Source organism: Sinocyclocheilus anshuiensis, unplaced genomic scaffold (assembly GCF_001515605.1).
Source record: "Sinocyclocheilus anshuiensis isolate Anshui unplaced genomic scaffold, SAMN03320099.WGS_v1.1 scaffold536, whole genome shotgun sequence".
Taxonomy (NCBI): domain Eukaryota; kingdom Metazoa; phylum Chordata; class Actinopteri; order Cypriniformes; family Cyprinidae; genus Sinocyclocheilus; species Sinocyclocheilus anshuiensis.
In genome coordinates, this window is record NW_015557179.1 from 323404 (window position 1) to 348896 (window position 25493).

At 36.8% G+C, this 25493-nt stretch overlaps 1 protein-coding gene across 1 annotated transcript in view; it reads left to right on the plus strand.

The window, feature by feature from the left end:
* The window catches only part of LOC107678493 (semaphorin-4G-like), a 27073-nt gene extending 2213 nt beyond the window's left edge, over nt 1-24860 (plus strand). The window contains exons 3-15 of the mRNA XM_016473773.1: nt 8581-8729; nt 9974-10036; nt 10111-10209; nt 10325-10418; nt 10549-10662; nt 12704-12858; nt 16534-16709; nt 19434-19581; nt 20354-20576; nt 20679-20794; nt 20985-21139; nt 21610-21671; nt 22235-24860. Of these exons, the coding sequence (XP_016329259.1) occupies nt 8581-8729; nt 9974-10036; nt 10111-10209; nt 10325-10418; nt 10549-10662; nt 12704-12858; nt 16534-16709; nt 19434-19581; nt 20354-20576; nt 20679-20794; nt 20985-21139; nt 21610-21671; nt 22235-23148 (2468 nt within the window). The 3' untranslated portion in view covers nt 23149-24860. The remainder of the gene's footprint in view (nt 1-8580; nt 8730-9973; nt 10037-10110; nt 10210-10324; nt 10419-10548; nt 10663-12703; nt 12859-16533; nt 16710-19433; nt 19582-20353; nt 20577-20678; nt 20795-20984; nt 21140-21609; nt 21672-22234) is intronic.
* The last annotated feature ends 633 nt before the right edge of the window (nt 24861-25493 follow it).

A 25493-nucleotide genomic window follows, 5' to 3' on the forward strand; every position in this document is an offset into this window, starting at 1 on the left:
TTGTGTCCTCTTTTGGAAGACCAAACAAAGTAGTTTTGCTTCCACAACGAAACACAGCGTCACACACAGCGGGCTTGAGAACGGCACGGCCTGCGGGCTTGCGGCAACCACATGTGACGACCCCGGGCTGGACTCCACTTCGTCCAAAAATAATATGTTATTTACTATTTGTTAGTTTATTAGTTCTCACCTTCAGATGATATTCTTTTCCAGTACAGTAATGCTGTGCTTGGTCTGCAGGTTTTTTTCTTTATAATCCAAAGTTGAGTTATTTGCTGTGAACAAGTTAATTGCTTAAAAAACATACCACATTACTCATTCACAACTTCCAAACGAATTAAGTACGCATTCATAACCAATTGCCCATTCAATAACAGTGTTATTTTAGTATCGAGATACTGTTATAGTTTTTATTGATATTTTGCATTAATTTTTATTTTTAGATTCCCCATTTTCATTTACATTTTAAAGTTTTAGTAATTTGTTTTCATCATTTTTATTATTTTGTAGTTGTTTTAATATATGTTTATTTAGTTATATTAATTTAGTATATTAAGTTAAACTAAATGAAATGAGAAATGCTGCCTTTGCAAATAGCTTGAAATAATATTAACTTTAGTATGTACAAATTTTATATAACAATTATTATATTTTTATTGAAATACATTTTTATGGTACATATAAACATCTGACCCATTACTTGTGTAGTGCACAAGCCAAGAAACACAGAAAGTAAAATGTATCACATAGAGCTACTCAGAGAACGCCAAGTGGCTAAGCCCGAGGCCTTGCTGGACCATAATCCATCCCTGCATACATCAGTCTGACAGATCTTTTCATTAAGTTACTTAGCAGCGTCTACTGCACTTACAAAAACCAATGAGCTCATCTCTCCTCTCATCATTTCATTTAGCATCCCTGTGCAGGCATGAGCTTACACTGTGTGCAGAAAATGAGATGTCAATTACTACTGAGTTAATATCAAACCCCTGTTCAGCAACAAGCAAGAGATGAGAGTGTGTAAAAAGGCATACATTAAACTGGGGTGTTTTTGGCACACTTGGCGCCCGAAGTGAAAAGACATGACCGAAGAGGAAAAAATTTAATTATATATATATATATATATATATATATATGATTGGCTGAGAGCCTTTAAAACATTTATAAAAAACATTTATTATATAAAAAAATTGTTTCTGACCCTCACCAACATCATATTTCTTGGTCAGGAAGAAATAAGATGTTTGTATCACTACCTCCAAAACTGCATAAAGGGGGTCAAAATGGGGTATTTTCTAGTATTTTTGTTGTTTTAATCAATAATCCTTATGTTAAATTTGAACTTACCTTATAAACTAGGAGTACTCTGTGTCATATATTGCATAAGATTTTTATTCAGAAGTTTTATTCAGAAGTTTTTTATTCAAGAAATTACATTTATGGACTTTTTAAAGTTTCTTATGGGAAAATATTCGAATATTTATCAAATATCAAATTGAAAAATGTTATATTTATAAGTTATAACTTTTTTATTATTGTTATTTTCATTGTTATTGTTTGTTTATTTGTTTTTTATTGTGAAGATAATATTGTTAAATTGATGTACAATTCACTGAAGTATTATTGTTATTGAGATTATTTTACATTTTATTACTTACGAGTTTGCGATGATTATAGCCTTTGATGCCAATATGGCATTAAATTATTACTTTTATATAATAAATTATTTTGTTACGCATTTATATTTCATACCACTTTATTTATTCCTTTTGTAAGCACAAAACCCTTGCAAAATACGCCCTTCAGTGTGATACAAGATCCTTATTTACTCTTGGTAATCATTAAGTTATTAATATGGTTGTATGGTTTTGCAAAATCATACTGGAATATCATTGTCTTGTGCATAATCACCTACGAACACCAGTTTAATGTGGACTGTATGTCTCAGGAACCCCAAAGCTTTAACTACAGAGTGAGTCAGTATCCTAAAAACCCATGATCACCTCTTTCTGTGGCTGCTTAATCATTAATGAGTTCAGAGAGCGCTGTACTTTATAGCCTAATAACCCTCAGAGACATGAGACAGAGCCGAGATAGTGACAGGCTACCTGAGGGAGGACAGTGTAAATTATAATTGCACTGTATGTATTGTACTCCTCAAAACACCCCGAGCACACTCATTATGCTTCTGTCAAATATCAAAGCTCACACTGCTGTGAAACTGCTGTGAAACTGCGTGAAGCGGCTGGTTTAAACACGACTCTGAACGCTGAATTCCTCGCTGGTTCTCGGGAGACCTTCACTTGTTTATTTAGCAAATACACAGTCTCTCTCTCACACACACATGCACAAGGCCTCTGGGATGACAATCCGAATCATGTTGTGAATGTCATATTGATTAGTTAATTAGCATTGCAGTTGAGGAGACAGAGGGTGTGTGTGTGTGTGTAGACATGACAGGAGTGTCTTGAGTAAATGTACTACTGTAATGTCAGTTTGTAAAGGTCTAATGGTAGTCATTCTGCTCTCAGTGCTCAATTGCATATTCACTACATGGCTAACAGTATGTTGACATCCCCTTCTAATTGACAGGTTCAGCTAGGCCCTCAATTCCAGTGCAGACAGATTCAAATGTTACAGCATGAAATGATATTCTAGAGAATTTTATGCTTCATGGACTTGAATGGGATCTATTTGTATAAATATTGTGGACTTTTATTAAATTTCACATGACAGTTTTCTATTATAATATATCTTTTTCTATATTAATATATTTAAAAATGTATTCCTTTGGCAAAGCTGAATTTTCAGCATCATGACTTCAGTCTTCAGTGTCACATGATCCTTCAGAAATCATTCTAATATGCTAATTTGCTGCACAAGAAACATTTCTTATTATTATCAATGTTGAAAACAGTTGTGATGGTTAACATTTTGGAAACCGTGTTACATTTTCCAGGATTCTTTAATGAATAGGAAGTTCAAAAGAACATAATTTATTTGAAATAGATTGTAACAAAGTAAAATAAAAAAGTAATGCATTACTTTCCATAAAAAGTAACTAAGTAATTAGTTACTTTTTTTAGGGAGTAACGCAATATTGTAATGCATTACTTTTAAAAGTAACTTTCCCCAACACTGGTAGTGTATAATAGTGAAAATAGTGTAATGTATGGGAGTTGAGGACAAATACAATCTGCTATAGTCAGTTGTCTCTTCCTGTAGTGCTGAGTCATTTTGGTGCTACCTCACCTTACTTGTCTCAATGGTTGGATTAAACTTTATCCAGAGAACAGGAAATGCTGGTATTGTTCTCTATTGCTTCATTGTTACTCCACAATGGATCTTATACCAGACTGAAATACAGGAATGTGTGATAAAAGAAGAAGGAAAGTGTATCAGCTGTCTTGGATTCATTACTAGCCTATACTGAATGCTTGAATAACAACTAATTTCTTTTTTTATGAAAACATTTACAGCATTTTTATTCCCAGAATAATTTGATTCTTAGGCATTCTTAGAAAAACAAACACTATGGGGGTTGCATTGCACAGTGATGTCAGAGAGTAATACCATGGTATTGAATGATTACAACATTTGTAAACCAATGTAAATACAGGGGAGTATAATTGTAATGTCATCAGTTCAACCACTTCAAACATGGCTCTGTGATGTATAGCTGTTAGCCTGTGTTTTATGTATTTGTTCATGTTATTTGGTCTTTCTATCTTAAATTTATTTATGTTTCGTATAACTGTATGGTAATAGGGAAGGGTTTGCATGACAGTTATTTGGAAGTAAATTTGATTGCCAAAGTAAATGAATCTAGACTATATATAAACATATGGCATTTTCAAATCGGATTAATGGAGAAAAACAACAGCATTCTTTGTACTTGCCATTTATTTACAGAATTTAAAGAATAAATGGTAGATTTCTCTAAGTTGTAGAATAATATGGGAATATTGTATCAAAGTTTGAGACACAGAATACTACCGTGGTACTTGTATACAAAACCATAGTATTAGTATGATATCATATCCAAAAAAGAAACATGGTATAAAATAGTTTTTTATAAGTGAAGCTGCATTGATAATCCCAACATTGTGGAGGTTGATGCCAAAACTCATTCGCACCGAACTGTGCGTTTAGTTTGCCAATGTTTCATTGACCTCCATCCATTCCTTGTAAGATCCCATGACCAAGTTGAACAGACAACCGTTTGTGCTGCTTTAAAATCCTGAGGAGCTCTATTTGAGCAATCAGCAAAACGAGTAATTCTGGTTTGAGGAAATGATAGCATGTCTCTGCTGCACTGCATTGTGCCTGAGAATGACGAGCACACCTAAGTTATGTGGTTTGTGTCTGTGTAATAGCAGGCCTGTAGAGTGCTATCATTCAGGTTACTGGTCTCGTTCGTTGGGATGGGCATTGCTTCATGCTGGGCCATTGCCATTTTAACACATCTCTTGACATTTGTTTGAAGTTCAAAGCTGCTCTCCGCACCCCAACACGGGAATATTGTGGAGGTCTCTGTGCTGTGTGCATGTAAACCTTTGTTCTGTTTGAATAACCTTGGCTTGTAATTTGTTTACCATTTTGAACTGCTGTTCGTGTTAAATCTGGTGCTTAGTGGAAAAGTACAACGTAACGTGTCAGTATGACACTGTAAATGATATGTGCATGGGAATGCATTTGTGTGTGTGTGTATATGCACTGTGTATGTGTACTGTTTATTCTGGTATATAATGTTGTTTGTGGCCAGACTAATAATGTGTGCAAGTCTCGGCCCAGTTCGGCTCCGTTGGGTTTGAGATTGACCCTGTGCTTCTGACCCACTGAAGAGTGACGACTGAATAACATCGTTGGCTCTGTACTGGGGATAGAGGGTGAAGATATTAAGAGGAAAGATGACAGCAGTTGGAAGCGAGCACAGAGTGGATTATTCTGCTATTTAACTTTTAGCCAGCAGATTAGACTCATGGCTTTTCTTAAGGCTCATGAAATTGGTTTGATAAATGCAATCTTCCAGTCTCATGACCTCTTGCACACGAATTATTATTTGATGATTATTTTCGGCCAAAGCAGAGTTTTAAGCAGCACCAGACATTAAAAGGAATATTATTCAGAATAATGGTTAAGTAATAGTTTTTTTTCCCCAATTGTTGATTTTTAAATTATTACTGTACATGTCATTCACATCAAGGGGTCAAATAGTAGCTTCTTAACATTGTCAGGTTAAGGCATGTCAGTTTGATTGGTGGACATATTGATTATGCTATTTCCAGCCAAAGTACAGATCGTATCTTGAATTAGGAAAGACAGAAATCTTGTGTTTGTGAAATTAAATTTAAATTTCAAATCAGGAACAAAATCTGATAACAATAAGTTGTGCTTTTTTAAGTTGGGCTCAAGCCATGCAAACAAAAGAAATGTGTAGTTCTCTCTGTTTTATCTAATGCTAATGAACATTTAAAAGTAAACAAACATGCAAATGGCTCTCTTAAATATAAAAACCTGTTAACACCTAAAAGGAATAACTATAACGATAATTATATTAGCATCCACATTAATGAACAATAACATTCTATTTATTATAAGCACTGCAGTCTTGTTGTCTGCCGCTTTAAATGCTCAGACTCTTTAAAGTCAGGTGGATTCTAATTGGCTGTCAATGTTTTTATCATTCATCATCTGGAAAAAAATTTTTTTCTGAAACCACATCGTTCCTTTGTGTCGTTCTTGTTATAGTTGTGGTGTGGGCTTCACTATTTTTATAGAATTAGAATGATTATTGAAACTTTGTACCTATTGTTTTTGTTTTAGTTACCGTCCTTGGTGTGAAGGGGCCTTAAAGGGATAGTTCAGCCAAAAATGAAAATTCTTTCATCATTTACTCAGCCTCAGGTGGTTCCAAACCTGTATGAGTTTCTTCCTTCTGTTGAATTTCTGCTGATGATAGCCATCAACTTCCATAGTATGGAAAAAATACTATGAAGTCAATGGTTACCGTCACTGTTTGCTTACCATCATTCCTCAAAATAACTTCTTTTGTGTTCAACAGAAGAAAGAAACTCATACAGGTTTGGAACAACTTGGCTGAGTAATGATGACAGAATTTTAATTTTTGGGACCATCCTTGCATTATACATGCCTTTATCATGGTCCAGTTATCACTTGTTGGCAGAAAATATGTTTCTCCATTGACAACCATTCACAGTTAGTTGATGAGTGAGTTGAGTGTATGTTTTGGATGTACTTAATGAAGATGATTTGATTGTTAGTAATATAATTTGTTTGTTGTTAAGAGATGTAAGATCTCAGAGTAGGTCATCATTATGACCCAATCAACACACACTTGGACACAAAATGACAAAACATAAGAGCAAATGAATGGGACTGCTTGAGCATTAGAAAGAGATTAATCAAGTGTATTGAGCATGTGTGTGTGTGTGTGTTTGTGAGCAGGAAGCATTAAGGAAATGAAGATGTTTCTGCATGTTTGCGAAACACAGCAGTGCTGTGTCAGCAGGGAGTCACAGGGCACCTTAATTATCTTCTTTTTCTGTTCATATTTGGCTCTGGTACGCTGTCCCTGTAGCTCACTCCCCTCTGTCTCTCTGTAGCTATGTTTGTCAGCTCTGCTGTCATTGTAGTGCTCTGGGTCCTCAGCCAAATCTGGCTGCGCTGCATAACCTGTCCTGCTGCCACACGCTGCTGCCTATACACGAGTGGAGACGTGTGTCCCGTGGGCTGTGTTTGTTGATGTTTTTCAGCATGTGGTGTTATTTTTGAAGCACACATACCATACAGCACATGTCATGTGCACATCATCACAGTAGTGCGATACACAACACATTATTGTGCAAACAAGGAACCAGGAATGTTTGTTTGTGTATCAGCTCACCTTTGTGTTAAAAGGGCGTTCTGCCTCCTGCGCTCATTATGGAATGAGTGATGACTGTCTTTTACTACTAAGAATATTTATATGTACAGACATAGTTACATAAATATATATATTAAACCTATAAAGTGCCAGTTAAACTTTTATATTTATTTTATTATTTATTTTCCACTTTAGTTACTGTTTGCAAGCAGACAACCTATGTCAAACTCAGATTCACTACCATTCAAAAGTTTTTTTATCAAAAAAAAAAAAAAATCCCAGTAAAACAGTAATATTTTTGCAATTTAAATGAACTGTTTTCTATTTTAATATATTGTTACAATGTAATTTATTCCTGTGGTGGAAATTATGAATTTTCAGCAGTCATTACTCCAGTCTCAGTGTCACATGATCCTTCAGAAATCATTCTAATGTGCTGATTTCCTGCTCAAGAAATATTTCTTATTATTTATCAGTATTGAAAACAGTTGTTCTGCTAAATTTTTATTTTTTTGGAAACTGTGATACAATTTAATGCATCCTTGACGAATAAAAGTATTAATTTCTTAATAATAATAATAATAATAATAATAAAATAAACATTGTACTGACCCTTTTGAACGGTGGTGTTTAACTGGGGATTTGAAACCATGTAACACAACCTGATCTCACAGGAAAATGTAACTATTTTATAACATGTACAAATAACATGATTTTTTGGAAAACATTTTTTTGAAAAAAGCTAGCATGAAAGAATTTTTAAAGAAAGCAAGCATGAAAGCCCTAATATAACTGAGACATAAGCAGATTATGCAAATGAGATCATATGCATCCATACAAATTAGCCACCAATTCGCCAAACTGAAAAATAGTTATAAATTGCCATGAGATTGTGTTGAACACACAAATGCATTCCAACAAACATAAAACAATTAATACTAAAACACCACCTTATAATATCAACAAATGTTTTTATTTTTTGTGACCAACCCTTTGTTACTTTGGTAGAGAAAAGGTCTGCTCTGAAATTGTACATAATAAGAGGCCACACATGATTCATTAAGGTCATGCAGGGAGTAATGGCAGCATGAGGTATATTGTCTTACCTCCTCTGCAGGGCATCTTAGACGCGGACCTGGAAACATAAAAACAACAGGCAGATTGAACCTTTAATAAGCCCTGTCTCCTTGGTTACTGTTGCTAGGCCTGACAAGCTTCCCCACGAGTTCGGCTGCAGTCAAACATGAAGAGATATGAAGTCAATTACCTCAAGAATTAATAAATAACATCTGGTTGCATTTATATCAAGTAATTATTTTTACAAAAAAAGAGAGATCCAGTATACCATGGAAGGCTACTGAAACATAAAAACATGCCAAAAAGTACTTAAGAATCAAGGCAATCACTTACATTAACTTGGAGCAAATGCAGGTGTCTTTAATAATGTTATTGACATTTGTGAATGAGAGGGACATGTAGTTTAATCCACAGCATCCACTTCTCAAGATTAATTTAAAGATTTGGAAAAGGGAAGCTGAAGTTGAATGTCAATAAATCAAACATGGACTCACTGACACAGGAGACAGCACATCTTCACAACACCAAGCACACAGACCCACAGACCTTAGTGAAGTGTTTGTGGATCCTTTTATGGATAAAATATTTCTTTAACTGGTCTGTCTTGTGTGTTTCAGGGCTGTTGGGCCTCAGGCGCTTCAGAGGCTCGACACTGAACTACAGTTTATTGCTGCTGGAGGAGGGGGCAGGGCTGTTGTACGTGGGAGCGAGAGGGGCTTTATATGCCCTGCAGGCTAGTGACATCTCCAGCAGCTCTCTGCAGACCGTACGTACTGACAAACACATCCGCACTTAATTACAGAGCTTGCCAGGCAGAACTGTATTGATATTCCTGAAATTTCCTATTTTTATTCTTCCTCTCCACAATTATTTGAAATGAATTCAGCAAAAAACGCTTAAGGTGCAGACTCCATTCCAATGTTATGTGAATAATTTCACTGTTAGCTGTCTATCTATCTATTTTTGGTTTATGCAAACAATGTTTCTGTTTATACTTTTTGAAAATGCAAGATTTAAAAAAAAATCTTTTAAAACTTTTTTTGGATTAAACGTGATTGTAAATAAAATGTTTCTGTTTCAAATAAATGCTGTCCTTTTGAACTTACTATTCATCTATGAATCCAGAAGTGTGATTTTTTTTGTGCACATACAGTATATTGGTGCTTTAACACTGCGCTGGAGGAGGAGGCAGGCGTGCTGTATGTGGGAGCTAGAGGGGCTTTATATGCCCTGCAGGCTAGTGACATCTCCAGCAGCTCTCTGCAGACCGTACGTACTGACAAACACATCCGCACTTAATTACAGAGCTTGCCAGGCAGAACTGTATTGATATTCCTGAAATTTCCTATTTTTATTCTTCCTCTCCACAATTATTTGAAATGAATTCAGCAAAAAACGCTTAAGGTGCAGACTCCATTCCAATGTTATGTGAATAATTTCACTGTTAGCTGTCTATCTATCTATTTTTGGTTTATGCAAACAATGTTTCTGTTTATACTTTTTGAAAATGCAAGATTTAAAAAAAAATCTTTTAAAACTTTTTTTGGATTAAACGTGATTGTAAATAAAATGTTTCTGTTTCAAATAAATGCTGTCCTTTTGAACTTACTATTCATCTATGAATCCAGAAGTGTGATTTTTTTTGTGCACATACAGTATATTGGTGCTTTAACACTGCAAAGGAGAGCAAAAATCACATTATGTGTTGCAGTATCCTAAAATGTAAGCTTAAAACATATTATATTTCTTGAGGAAATACAAAAATAGTGTATTTAGTTTTAACATTTATTTTTAAAGATAATTTGTAGATTCTTTCCTCCTGAGAATTCAGATTTTGTTTCACTATTTTGTTCCAACTAGTGTGCATAGTAAGTTAATGTGAGAGTTGTTTACAAACACCAGTTGGTACAATTTGGCACTGCAAACTGGAGCAGGAAGTTGCTGTGCCAGGAAAGCATTTTTACAAGTCTTGACAGTTCAAGAATTCTTGTTAATCTTGTACTTGGACAGATTGACTGGGAGGCATCAGATGATCAGAAGCAACAATGCTTGAACAAAGGGAAAGATAACAAGGTTAGTCATGATCTCCATCTATTGTGTTATCATCTCTAGTTCACATACTGATGTAGACATCTTCCCCCTTACAGACAGAGTGCTACAACCACATACGATTCCTGCAGAGGTTCAACAGCACACACTTGTTTACTTGTGGCACACATGCTTTCAGTCCTCTGTGTGCATACATTGTAAGTAACTGGGATGGCTATGCCTTTTTTATGCCTCTTAACACAGAGAGATCTTACTTTAGGATGAGAACCTTCATATGTAGGACTGTCTAAATCATTTTGTTGTGTTTTCCAGAATGGGAGAAAGTTTAAGTTCTCATCAGCCTTCGAGGAGGGTCGAGAGAAATGTCCATATGATCCCAACAAAGGCTACACTGGCCTGTTGATTGGTATGGCATCAATAAATCAATTAGCAATATACATTTCACCCTTAGTTTGTTTTATTAAAAACAATCATATGATATTAACAATATTAAAAGCTCGAACTCGAACTATATTTTGACGCTCTGTTTCCTTTAGATCAGCAGATGTACACAGCATCTCAGTATGAGTTCCGGAGCTTTCCTGATATCCGACGAAACTCTCCGAATCCCACACTGAGAGCAGAAGAGGCTCCAACTCAATGGCTACAAGGTCGGTCCTGCTGCAGCACATTTTATTAGTCAAATATTTCAGCCCACACCATCAACATTGCCATATGTTTGGATCTCTCAAGTCATAGTAGGTTAATAATATTTGGCCATTTAACATTACAGTGGCGTCCACAAGTCTGAGACCACCAGTTAAACTTGGTGTTAAGTTGTAGGATTTAAAAATTTAAAACAAAGAAAAATCGAAAATATTTAATAGGTCACTAATCAGATGTAAGCAAATGGTTCTCCACCATATATCTTTACAAATAAAAAATTCTAAATTTAAATATAATACACTCATATATCATGCACACTACCGTTTAAAAATGTGTGAATCAGGAACTTTTTTTTTTGGATTCATTAAGTGGAGACATTTATAATGTTACAATAAATTATATTTCAAATAAATGCTGTTCTTTTGAACGTTCTATTCATCAAAGAATCCTGAAAAATGTATCACAAGTTCCACAAAAATATTAACCATCACAATTGTTTTCATCATTGATAATAATAAGAAATGTGTCGTGAGCAGCAGATCAGCAGAATGATTTCTGAAGGATCATGTGACACTGAAGACTGGAGTAATGATGCTGAAAATTCAGCTTTGCCATCACAGGAATAAATTACACTGTAAAACATTAAAATAGACGAGTTATTTTAAATTGTAAAGTATTTCACAATATTACTGTTTTTACTGTATTTTTGATTAAATAAATGCAGCCTTGGTGAGCATGCACTAATTATTTTTGAGGGGGCATGAGTTTGGGGTGTCATGTGACACACAGCAGCCACAATAGCACTCATGTTTTATTTGATTTTTTTCCTTTTTATTCGAAACATTACCAAACGCATTAACTATATCATGAAATATCTCGATTCTCACCTTTATAGATTATGTTAGTTGTTCTATAGTGGGCGATGGTCAAAGTAACCTAATAATGTAGTCTATTAACTATACATAAAAACCTGTCTGTTTATTTAAGTAACAGATATGGGTGTCATGCCATAGCCTAAAATATTTTTAATACGACGGACTGACTTTATATTTAATGTGAATTTAACATTGAAAGTTAATGTGAATAAAAACATTGTAAGTTAGGCTACTAATCATAACACTTTCATTGTACAGAAAGAGAGCAAAGAACATTTACCGGTACATTATCAAAGAACATTTTCACTGACAGTCTAGAGCAGTGGTCACCAACCTTTTTAGGCCCAAGATCCCTGACCTTTCCTTTATGAAAGACAAGATCTGCCGGGAAAACCACGGACTTGGCAACACTGCTTATGAACCTACCGCAATAGCGTTTCCTTGGTTACCACTGTAAACAAAGCAGAGTTGCGCATTTTACGGAGAAGAAAATGCCATTGCCATCGAAACTTTTCTCAAGACAGTTCCCTTCAGTGATACATTAATATAACCCCATAAATGTAATGCATTTTTGTACTTATTTTACTGTTTTTTTTCGGGATCTACTGGGACAGTGATAAATCTCGATCGACGGGTTGGCGACCACTGGTCTAGAGTTTAGGCACTCTCAAAAACTCCCATTAAAATCACTGAAGCTGTTTACACTGTGAAATGAATAGTTTGTGATTGGTTATAATGCGCAGCGCTGTAAAAAACGCGTCGGTCTCTGGCTCAGCGCCAGCCAGCAAACGCAGGTTTAAATGTTATTTAGCAGCTGATGATATGACACGCCGAACGATTTAATCATGCTGGTGTGATTGTATCAAATATAGAAAATATTATTCGGCTATTTTTTGTCTTTTGGAAGTTGCAATCAAATTCCACTTGGCTCAAAAATCTGAGGGGGCACGTGCACCTTTGAATGGGCATGACGCCTCTGCTGGTGAGCATAAGAGACTTCTTTCAAAAACATTTCAAAATCTTACCATCCTCAAAGTGGTCAATTAGTACAATAACATGGATATTTATTTTTAATAAACCATTTATTATTGCATTATTTCTTTTTATTATTTTACTTGTCAGTATTGTGACGTGACGTACTAACAGCAGTCTTCTGTCTTGTCCTGTACAGAGGCTGATTTTGTGGGCTCAGCGCTGGTGAGGGAGAGCGTCAGCAGCTCAGTGGGAGATGACGATAAGATTTACTTCTTCTTCACCGAGAAGAGTCAAGAGCTCAGTCCATACTTCAGTCACAGCAGAGTCGCACGGGTCGCTCGTGTGTGCAAGGTACGAGGCTACAGAAGAGGCAGAAGTCTTCACTCCACTCATCACTGTACCTGTGATTTCTCATACGCATCTTAAAACTGTTTAATTAAAAGTAGTGAGTATAAATCCAGACTGTGGTAACACATGCTTTGCATAGTAAAGTGGATCATAAATGGTTAAGAATTTAATCAGGAAGCAACAATGACAAAGATTTGATTCACTCCACAAAATAATGATACACAAAAATAGAGAGATGGCAAGCCATTGCCTTCGCATTTGAGTTGTTCAGAGACATCCATTGCCCTGCCCTGGAAAATAGCACACATACTAAAAAGTTCCTCACCAATGCGTTGTTAAGCTCTAAACTATTTAATTCTCAGCATTGTAAGGGCTCTGCCCTCAAAATGCTCCTTTATTTGAAGTGTGGTTTTCTACAGGTTTCCTAATAGGGTTTTACAGCAACGTTGTTGCCAGGCATCTCTCTCTCTAACGGCTCCCTTCCCATGAGACTCGCTCTCAACCCATCAGTTTAGCTCTACACACTCAGATCCAAGTGCCAATTGAAAATGTCTGCAATTTCACATCTTTTCTAGACTGCTACTCCACAGTGTTTATTTACCATCTGATGTTTTTGTGTGCGTTCATTGTGCTGCTCAATGATCAGTGCATGCAAGTGAATTCAACTGGTATGTTTCATAATTTGTCGAAGGCACAGAGCACGTCTTTATAGTCCTAAAGGTCAGGATGTTGGATGTTTACTGCAAAAGACTTTTTGTTGTTGATAACTGGGGCCTGTACCATGAAGCTGGTTTAGCTGGCTAGCAAGGTAAGTTTCAGTTTAGTTTGCACCAATCCTGGGTTTTAGGTACCATGAAAGTGGCTTGGCTTTTAGCGGCATTCATTGCCTTAGTAACTTACACTCCACAGCTAACCTTCTCTGGGGCAGGTTATGTTCTGGTTTAGAGACCTCAAACCGAAATTTGACCAATCAGCTTCAAGCAAAGTGACACATCTCTGACGCAATAAACTCTATAAACTAACTTTACAACTTTTACTTGCACTTATATGGCAAGATGTTTTCTTTAAGTTTTCCTTTTTGATGGATAGATCATTTCATCTTGTAAATGTGTTTAAATTCTTCATATTGTTCAATCTTTTAATCTTTGGTAGTGAATCGCACTGACTCTCTCGAGAAGTGAATCACAGTTTCAAGGCATGTGATTGGCTGTTCATTACTGATGTCACACTTTCATGTGCACATGCTCCATTAACTCAGGATCAAGCCTGAGTTGACAGAGAAAGTTGATGATCAGCTTCATGGTACCAACAAAGCTGGATTGGACTGGTTTGGTTTTGTCAACTCAAAACTAATCCTGTAACCCCGAGTTTGTTCAGCCACCATCATGGTACAGGCCCCTGGGTTAATAGGGATTGTTTTCAAAGCATGTGCCTAATATTACACTAGCTGCAAGCATGCGACATGTGAATCGTGAGTGTATTTTGATTCAGCTATTATTGTGAAATTAGACATGCAGAAATAAACTTAATTTCTCTTTATGGGGATGTATGTGAACCCAACTTTTCTTTAAAATGGCTTAAATGTCTTTTTACTCAAATATAGTCCAGTACATAATATATACACTAATTATATCAGCATGTAAGAAAAGTCTATATTTTGATACTTTAATGTAATAATGTTCATTACACATTTGAAAAAGATCAATATTTAAAATGTCAGACATTTTTTATTTCACAGTTGTCCTGAACCTCCTAACTGTGATAATATCTGTCAAAAGTTTGAAAGTTTTTTTTTAAAGAAGTCTCTTATGCTTATCAAGGCTACATTTATTTGAGCCAAAAACAGTAATATTGTGAAATATCATTGCAATATAATGATCAAGGTTGAAAACAGTTGTTCTGCTTAATATTTTTGTAGAAAACATGATTATTTTTTCAGAATCCTTTGATAAATAGAAAGAACTATTCAGAAGAAATAGAAATCGTTTGTAACAATATAAATGCATTTACTGTCACTTTTGACCAACTGAATGCATCCTAGCTGAAAAAAAGAATGATTAAAATAAATGCATGAAAGAAAGAAAGAAAAATCTGACCCAAACTGATCCCAAATTTTTGGATAATAGTGTAGTGTACTGTACTGTACTGTGTAGGTTAGATATTATAGACTGAATTTCATTAGATTCCAGTGGATTGAGGCCGGCGCTGGTGAAGAGTGTATGGACTGAGGGTAAAATGTGGCAGTTCACACAGCAGGATCACCTTAATGAGTAGATTATTGTTCATTATCCACATGCTAGAGGGATTGATGCTGTTAATGCACACTAACTGACACTGAGCTGAGGGAAAGCCATGTTAAGCACAGTAACTCAGCTGTTGTCAGTAACAGTCTGTATGAAGTCTTAATAAAAGCTTTGTTTCTTTATATTGATGTAGGCTAGAAATCACTTGCAGTTTTTTAAATATCCAAAAAGATCTGCAGTGGATTATCGTATCAGTGGCAATGCATTAAGCTTTGGTTTCATCTGCTTCTGAATATCACCGGCAGAGATGATGGCATCATAAATCAACATTCAAAAGCCAGTTTCCTTTTTTTCCACACTGGAAATTAAAGTACTGGGAAGTACTGGGAAAACCAAGAATTGCTGTAAGAAGCTTTGGGGTCTCGTCAAAGTCATTCTTCCATGAAGATTTATTCTCCTCTTGGGAGGCAGCATGGAAAATGTACTTTATCCCCCTGACATGATGGGGGATTCCTTAACATACAGAAAAACCCATCCAGTTCAGTGCGTTTCCCTTTCCCAGTCACACTGCCGATAATGTTAGCTGCCACCAGCCATGCTAAGAGTCAGTGATCAAGTGATCAGTGATCAGAGTCAGTTATAATCTTTCTTCTACTACTGTTTTGTAACACTCTTGAATTTTTCTAATAGTGTTGAATTGATATAATTTTTTTTGTTTCTATCACTAGGTTCACCTAATGATAAATATTTCCATTGTTTTTATGTTTTTTTTAACTGTTTACTTTGATTTGTAAGGGGCTTTACATGGTAAATGAATACAGTACCATTCAAAATTTGCATGGGGACAATAAAATGTTTTTGAAAAAAGTCTCTTATGTGCACCAAGACTGAAATTATTTGACCTCAAATGCAGTAAAAACAGTAATTTTGTAAAAAATAAAAAAAACCTTGCTAATTTAAAACAACTATTTTCTATTTTAATATATCTTAAAATGTAATTTCTTCCTGTGATGCAAAGCTGAATTTTTAGCATCATTACTCCAGTCTTCAGTGTCATATGATCCTTCATCAATATGTTGATTTGATGCTTAAAAAACATTTATTATTATCAGTTTTGGAAACAGATTAATATTAATATTTTTGTGGAAACTAATATGGTTTCTTTCAGGATTCACTGATGAATGGAAAGTTTAAAAGAACAGCATTTATTTGAAATAGAAATCTTTTGTAACATTATAAATGCCTTTACTGCCACTTTTGATCAATTTAATGTATCCTTGTAAAATATTATATTAAAATAATTTCTTTTAGAAAATAAATCTTACTGACCCTAAACGTTTGAACGGTAGTGTAAATGTTAGTAAACCTTTCAGATAGGCATCTGCTGTTGCGTCTTATTATTTTCTTTCAGCTGTTCTCTGTGTTCATCTTGTAGAGAGACAGAGGAGGTCTCCTCACACTACAGAAGAAGTGGACCTCCTTCCTGAAGGCCCGTCTGGTGTGTTCTTTACCTGACTATGAGTTTCACTTCAACGTGTTGCGGAGTGTGTTTTTTCTGGAGGGCTCTGGCTCTCAGGACTCTGTTTTCTATGGCATATTTGGTCTAGAATGGTAAGATCTCTTTTGTACTATCCTTTTTGCATAATTGCCTATTTATCTATTTGCAATAGTGTTTCGATTTCATTGTGGGTGTCAATTACGTTAGTTATCTGTCATGATGAAAGTCACTTCTTCTGGTTCTCCTTCTCAGAAGGAGACCATCTTTCTTAAATGCTCCTGGCAGTTGTTTGTGAAAGTGTTGTGCTGCCGTGTATTCAGGGTGGCATGCAAATAACACCTCAGTCGATAGCGATTAAAGGATTCTGCCGGGGAGCGTTGTGTCATTTTGCTGTGACTGGCGGGTTTGTTGAAATGGATTTTGTCTATTAGTAAGTTCATCTGTCAACCCTGGCTCGTTCTGGCCATTTACATCAAATGAGGCGACAGCATTTACAGTCCACCAGGATCATCAGAATGAAAATCGCTGACACGTCCTCTTGCTGCCTGAAGCACAAAGCATGTTTTATTCATAAGCAGGTCACGTTCTCTCAGGAGATCAGAGAATTTGTTCTGCACACGTATAAAGATGCCCATGAGCCAAGCTTTGACTAGTCATTGATAAAACTGTAAGATGTTGTACTTTGAAGCTTGAGGGCCACATTTCTGTTTTTGTCAGCATAACAGTGGAGCAATTTCTTTTTATTCAATTGTTTCCTTTCACACATTTCTTCAGAGCTAAACTGGTTGTAACACATAGGTCACTCACGCTTAATGTCTGCCGCTTTGACATGACAGTCTTGACGCCCTGCTGAAACCAGAGGGGCGGTTCTGATGAGCTGCCAGACAATCAATCTGTGGGCTGCGGCTGCCTGAGGTGCAAACCACAAACATATGAGTAACAGTGATGAATGATAGGACAGGCAAGACTATAATGTGTGCTATGTTAGAAAATAATTAAGAGGCAGAAGGAGAGAGACAAATCAAATGAGAATGAGTGCGTCAGCTGAGCTGTGATGACCTGAGCACACTGACCTCTAACAGGGTAAGGTTGAATGACTGTGGTGTCACCATGTCATCAGTTTGGGTGTAAAGTTTACTTTGACGTGGGTGTTTGTTTTCCTGAGTATTAGGCAATTCTGAATCGGACATGGAATCTCCAAAGACCTTTTCTCTTAATGGAATAGTTCTCACAAAATTGAAATTTGTATCATACATTATTTACTCATGTGTTTCTTTTTGTGAAACAGTAAAAGGAGTTATTTAACAGAATTTTAAAGCTGGTCTTTTACATAAAAAAATGAAAGCACGTGAGGCTTAATAAAGATTTTGTGTGTGTATGTGTGTGTGTGTGTGCGTGTTTTATAAACATTTTCTTTTTACATTTACAGTATATGATATATTATTTATAGAATTAATATATGTCAGTAAAACTATAATGTATGGATTGTAATCTTCGAACTCATTCTTGCAATTTTGCTAAAAATAACTGATGACACGTTCAAATTAGCAGAATTTGCAACAACCGAATTTGCAAAGCTTAATGAGACATTGTACAATGTTAAAGAGCGTAAGACATTGGAAACGAATAGTGGGCCAATCTTTTTAAAGCCCCTTTTCCACTATCTCCAACATTCGTGTACGATTGTCGCATTCCGACCCCTAGTGGCAGTCGCGCAAATCTTTCAATTGGTTGTGAAGCAGCTGTTACCCAGGTTATTTGCAATGGTAAAATGAATGAATAATGAATGCATGTAATATATATACAGACAAAACAAATGACCGCCCATACATTTAAAAGAAAAACATAGGTTTTCTATGGCTGAACAATGTAAATAGTTATTTAATAATTATAAAAAAAATAGGTGGGCTCGCTAATTACAAATACTCTAAAGACCATAGTCTCTAGTATCAGTCACTAGTGTGCCTCTTGAGGTTTACCTGCACAGCTCTAACTTGCTAGCCTCCATTACACACCCAAAGCTCAAATTAGTGAAAAGACGGCTTAATGGCCCAATACTCAGGTACCAATTGAACATATTGTTGAGCCCTACATACAAAAACTGACATTTTAATTTTACTGACAATACTTCTTTTTTTTTACATTTTCTGTTACTGTCATTGTACGTAAAAGAGCAACTTGGACATTCAGCTAAATATCTCCTTTTGTGTTCCATGGAAAAAAAATAATCATATATGTTTCAAATGAGACTGGGTGAGTAGATGGTGACAGAATTGTAATTTCTAGTTGAACTATTCCATTAAGCTACTACTGGAAGCACTCTTTTCCCTCCCTATAGTCACTTCTAAATGATAAGTGCCTCTTCCTCTTTTTTCACTATAGGTTGTACTCATCACTTGAGGAGCTTTGTCTATGTTCCTGTCTCGCCCCCCTTCACCCACTCACTGTCATCCCTCACCTCTCTCACACACTTTTTGATAAATTTATCATCTATTTTTCGTGTTTCCATGGTTACACAGTGGTCTTATGAGGGTTTTATGCCAGCATGCCAAGACCTTGAGAAACAATGAACACAGCACAGGCTGAGACTCTTCAGTTAATAAACCCAAGCGTACAAACTGGAAACTGGATCAACCACAAAGCGCTCACACCTAGGCTGATTCACCACTTTAATGAATGCACCTACTATTCACAAATTTTCTTTGTGCTCCCTTGAAATATATCCTAAAGAAATGGCTGAATGTTGGTGGCTCAGGGTTTTACCTGACATCATGTAGTGTTGGATTTCTCTCCTTTGTACTGCTTTGAAAGAGTACTAACCAGTGCTTCTTTTTCAGGAAAAACGTAAAGGCGTCTGCTATCTGCCAGTACTCGGTTTCGGATATCCAGTGGGCCTTTGAGGGTCCTTACATGGAAAGCAAAGAGGACTCCAGCTCCAAATGGACCCAGTATACAGGGAAGGTGCCAGAACCGCGACCTGGCTCGGTACGGCCAACAGTAGCTATACTGGATTACAGTAACACTGATCCCCTGTTTCATCTTACACTGGCCTGATTATCCTCATCTCTGAAACACTGCCTTCTTGCTGACTCTGATAGGGAAGCACAAGTCAGCACTATATAGGTAGAGCTGCTCAAGTTCTCTAATCGCTGTGTGCTTTACGCACAAGTCTCTGCTTCAGAGAGCACAGCGAGGTACAGGTAGAGCGCAGATCTAGTTTCATCCAGAAATCAGACGCTGATGAGTAATTTTATGGAATGCACATGGAGAAAAGGGGCTTATTTCATCAAAGCGTTTTGCCATGGGGATTAGTAGCAGGCAGAAAATCTTTGCTGATTGGCTGCATTGTAAATTTTGAATCTGTGATATTGCTAATGAGCGAGTCTGTATGTGAGTGAGCAGCTTTAATTGCTGTTTGAAAGTTCTCAGAAATTTAAAGGATTTTGGTTTTTCCAGCCTATTTTAGGTTTTTGAAAAAGAAGCATTTCCTGTAAGCTTTTCTTCTGGAACGCTTGAACAGTGTCAGTTATTTGAAATTATGTCAATTTTCCGTCAACAGACCGAGAATAGCTCAGTGTCCTATATTCTCAACAGGTTCTTGGAAATTAGTGGGCAATCCCACTGTGTCAGAAGAAGGGAGAATTTCAGACCCTTTATTATTTGTGTCTGCTATCCTTTCAAGGCTGTGAAAATATGGCAAGATGTATATGCTATTGTCAGAAAGTAACGTTACCTTGCTCATTCCGTTTCTCTTCAGTGCATCACAGATAATCTTAGAGCAAAAGGCATCAACTCATCTACCAACCTGCCAGACGATGTACTTCACTTTGTCCGTCGCCATCCGCTCATGTACAGACAGATCCTTCCTCAAGAACAGCACCCCCTGCTGTTTAGGAGGAATGTGGACTACACCAAAATTGCTGTACACAGAGTGACTGGTCTAGATGGTCAGATATACCACGTACTCTTCATTGGGACAGGTAATGTATGTTACAGTGACCTTTCTTTAACTCTTATCTATCACGCACTTGGTGGTTTTATTGAATGCAACTGTGTTCTGACTTGTTTTGATGTTCCTCCAGATGAAGGTTGGCTGCAAAGGGCTGTGAAGGTTATTGGTCAGCTGCACATCATTGAGGAGCTGCAGCTCTTTGAGGAACCCCAGCCAGTGGAAAGTATAGTCATCTCTGAGAAACAGGTGAGAAATGAGCCTGTGCACATCCTGGAAGTTGAATTAAATAAAAATGTCTCTAAATCCATCATTACAACAGGTTGTTCCCGTTATAAAGTCTTCAAATCCATTACATTCTGTTTGAACTGATATGAGTATGACTTGATTTTATGTACAGCCCACAATGTGAATCTTACTACCCTCTTGAACCTTTCAGATGAGTGTGTATGTGGGTTCGCCCACCTCAGTGGTGCAGTTGCCCTTGTCCACATGCAGCAGATACTCCTCGTGCTTTGACTGTGTGATGGCGCGTGACCCCTTCTGTGCCTGGGATGGACTGGAGTGTGTGGAGATTACATCACACAACAGAAGGTATGTGTGCGTGCTCATGAATACTAGTTACTTCTGCTGTTCGTTCTTAACCTTTTAATTAATTGTATGTATGTCATGGAACCACCCACTTCAGAGCATCTTGGATAAGTGTCTAGCCCAGAGCTGGTGAACGCTGATCATTGACACATTAATATATTGGTATCATTTTGGTTGTCAGACCAAATTTAAAAATTTTTTTTTTGCCTGCATCAGTTGATACTGATTTTTTAATTGTGCATGCTCATTTTCCATATTTTTACATTCAAATTACCTTTGCCCTTAATGCTGTGATGCCTAAATTCACTGCTAAAATCTGTTTTAGTTTTTAGTGTTTTATTTTTGATTTAGGCAATCGGTCATTTATTATTTATCGGCCATAATATGGAAATAATCAGGATTTATTAGTATTGGTCAGAATTTTAATATCGGTGCATAATAATAATAATAATAATAATAACTTCTGTCTGCAGAGACAATCTGACACAGGATATTCTGAATGGAAACCAGGGCTGTGATGAATCCACAGCAGATGGTATGAAAAATAATTCTTATAATAGTCAGTGTTGAGGTGATGATTCAGTGTTGTTTTAGTATACAGTGTTATTTATGTTTATTCATATTTGGAATTAGCTTTCATTTTTATATTTTCAGTTTTCATTTTAAATTTTAGCATAGGTTTTAGTCATTTTGTTATATACTTTTTTTTGTTATATAAACTTTTTTTTAATATTCTATTTAGCTTTAATTGAGTTTTATTTTCATATTAATAATTTTAACACTTCAACTTAAACTTTTTACGTCAGGTAGTTACCAAGGCTAAGTTGCCAAGTGTTTTAGTAATTTTAGGTTTTTCATCTATGACTGCTTAATTTTATTTTAAGTAATTTCAGCTTTATTTCATTTTACAAAATTGATTTTTAATCATCTTAATTTCAGTTAACAACAACACTGTGAAGATGTGTTTAAAACACTGTGATGATTGTTTTGGAGTGTCCAATGAATCACCGTTACTGCAGTAATATGATCAAGCTAATTAACCCTAAATTATTCCAGTGTCGTTATAACTGATATGTGTGTGCCATTGCTCTGTCATAGACCAAGTGTTACACCGCTCTCGCTCTGTGATGGCGGGTGATGACGTGCTGCTTCAGTGTGAGCTCAGCTCTAATCTGGCAACCCCTGAGTGGATGCTGAATGGAAAGGAACTGCGGGGTTACGGACTGGACTCCGGTTACCGCGTCGGCACTGACGGTCTCCTGGTCGTCGAGGCACGGCCTTACCAGAGCGGTGACTACTGCTGCTTTGCCCTGGAGAATGGTGTCCATGTTCCTGTGGTGATCTACAGCTTGACAGTTCGCAAGGAGCTTCCCGCACCTCCTCCTGTTGAGCCAACGCGGCCACGCTTGACCACATCGATGTACTGGACCATTCAATCTTCCAAAAGTGACTCCCCGGAGGATTTCTATCCAACCCCAATGTCTCCTCGCTTCGAGTTCCTGTCTGCGAGGAACATGGAGGCCATGTACCTATCCCTAATCACAATTCTAGGAAGCCTGTGTTTTGTTCTAACAGTCATTCTGATTTATGTGGGATTCTGTTTGCAAGGACAGAGGGGTAAATACTCTTTACGGGCTGCAGCTCGTGCCGAAAGAAAGCGAGGTGCCCACATGGAGCTGAAGACCATCTCCAGCCACTGCAACGGGAAACCGGATGCTCACGATGGTCTGCTGCAGATCGTCCCTGGAGAAGCAACAACATCACCCAACAAAGAGCTTCCTCCTGCTCCACCTCTCCCACCGCCACCAGAATCAGAGTACGTCAATGGACTCTCTGCCACTTTACCCAGCGTCTTACGCAAGATGAATGGCAACAGCTATGTGTTGCTGAGACAGACAGATGGGGACACCACGTCTCCGCTCTATTACTCCTTCACAGAGGAGCTCAACAGGATCCTGGAGAAGAGGAAGCACACGCAGCTGTGTAGTAAACCTGATGAGAGCTCGGTGTGAAATTAACCTACCCTGTGGAGATGCGTTTGAACTGCTGGTGTCCTCTCAAGTGTTCAAGGGCAGTGCCATCGTATAATACCCCTTCTTCACCCAGACTTTAACGGGATGCTAATGAGTAGCCACAGCAGCTTTTATTGGAAGATAAACAAACCGTTGGTATTCCTCTAAAAGGAACAAAGTCCCTCTCCGTTTACATTTCAAATGTAGAGCTTGAGACTTTCAACAGACTGAGGAAAGCCCACTGGTCACAAATAGCAAAGAACAGACACATACAATGGAAATTCTACCTCAGCAAATGGTATCGCACAGCTTTTGGCTTGTTTCAGCATGCTTGCTTTAAATTCGAGTTGGAGTTAGGGATGTATAGTCGGGGACACGCAGCAAAGGAATCTTCAAAACAAAAGAGCTCATCTGGGGGAATCAAGTAAATGATTCAGGTACAAACTGGTTGGAAGAAACATTTACAAGGCAGCATTGTAAAAAAAGCAACAAGATGAACTCAAATGGAGGTATCGCCCCAGAATGGAGCAAAACGTGTGAAAACTCTAGTGCCGTAAAGCACTGAATGTCTTTGATATGTTCTTTATTTTAATATTTTCTAATTTATGCCAACACTGACCATATCAGTAACAGCTTGTAATAATAATCATAATTAAAAAGAGCAGGGATAACAGACTTTAAAAACAATTAGAAATGCACTTGATGGTACTAATAGTGTAAATATGGCATTTATTGATAGTTTCACAGGAGTGGGAACCCAGGAAGCTGACAGTATTAACCACTGAGATGCACTTTATGGACCGGTAGCATTTGTTTTCCGTGAGGTGCTGCTTATTGTGACAGGTCTGGAGAAGACGGAATGGATTACAAGGACAGGACCATTGTGAAATATGTGAAAGCGACAATATGAATTGACTGAATTGAAACTGCTGCAAGAGGGAAGACTAAGTCTCTGTTTAACCCTGAGAAATAGACCCCTAAATATGTCTGGATTTGTTTGACTTAAGATCTGTTATGTCTCAGATCTGTATGTCTCTTGTAGTATGATAAGTCCACATGCACAAGAATTGACATGATTCCTTTTCGGAATCCTTCATCAGAATTCCGGGGTCATTGGCTGCTAGGTCTCCATGGCAACCACAGAGCAGAGGTAAAGCTGATGCTGACCTTCTTAGATTATCCTTTTGACATGACCAATTATTACAGCACTTCTTACAGCCAGGTCTCAGAGTCTTAACAGGAATTAGCGAATTAGCACGACGTTGTGAAATTAGGCTTCTGCTGCCAGTAAATAAACTAAATTAAGTTCTAGTCGGGACATGATGAACAATGAGTATTGTAACATGGTGATATTGGGGGGTTTAATTATCCCCTACACTTCCAGTAAGTCAATTAAACTGTGTAAATGTTCGTCCTGGAATTTCTCCAACTGCTCCGACTGCCTACACTTGCGTGCAAGAGCATTTTGGCGTATCTCCCACTATACTTAAGGGGAGAGAAGCACCTGGTTCTGACTGTTTAGATCAGAATATGCAGATTGCAATGGAGACAAGTGGAGAACATTAAGGCCACATGTTCAGAACAGAGCTAAGATGAGCACTGCTGATAGTGCAGCTTACTCTCTCCCTTATGCTTTGTGTTCAGATTTACTGTTTTTGGTTTGTTTAGTAGAGCTGGACTTACTTTTTCGCTTTCTGTTTTTTTTTCCTAAAACACTTTAAGATGTCATTAAATAATGTCATTATTTAAATATTTATCCTCATGTCATTGCAAACCTGTATATTGTTATTTTTATACAAAAGAAGACATTTTTAACTATCTTTCCGTGGCTCTTTCTATACACTGAAACTTTATAGTGACTAAAAAGGATCAAATAAACTTACACTGCAAACAAAAAAAAGAAAAAAAATGTTCTTCCTCAGAATATTTGACTTGTTTTCCAGTACAAATATCTAAACATTCTTAAATTAAGAAAGATTTACTAGAAAAGCTAAATTACATAAAATGAAGTGAATTTATGCTTAAAGTCTAAAGTTTAATAAAGTTTAAAGTTTTGCTTATCAAGTAAATGTATCTTGGTTTAATAATGTTGTGATATTTCTACTGGAAAACAAGACAAAAAGTAAGAAAATAACCTTTGCAGTGCAGACATACAACTCATATTCCAAATCTTTTGAAGCCAGATTCAAAATGCTTTGCTTTTACACAAAAACAACATTGTATGAGCAGACCTCTCATGATGAATATAGCACACAAGTCATATGGACGAATTTTATTGTACCTTTATAGTGCTTTGTCATTTTTTGAGCTTGACAGATTGTTTCCTGCCATAAATCTTTCATATT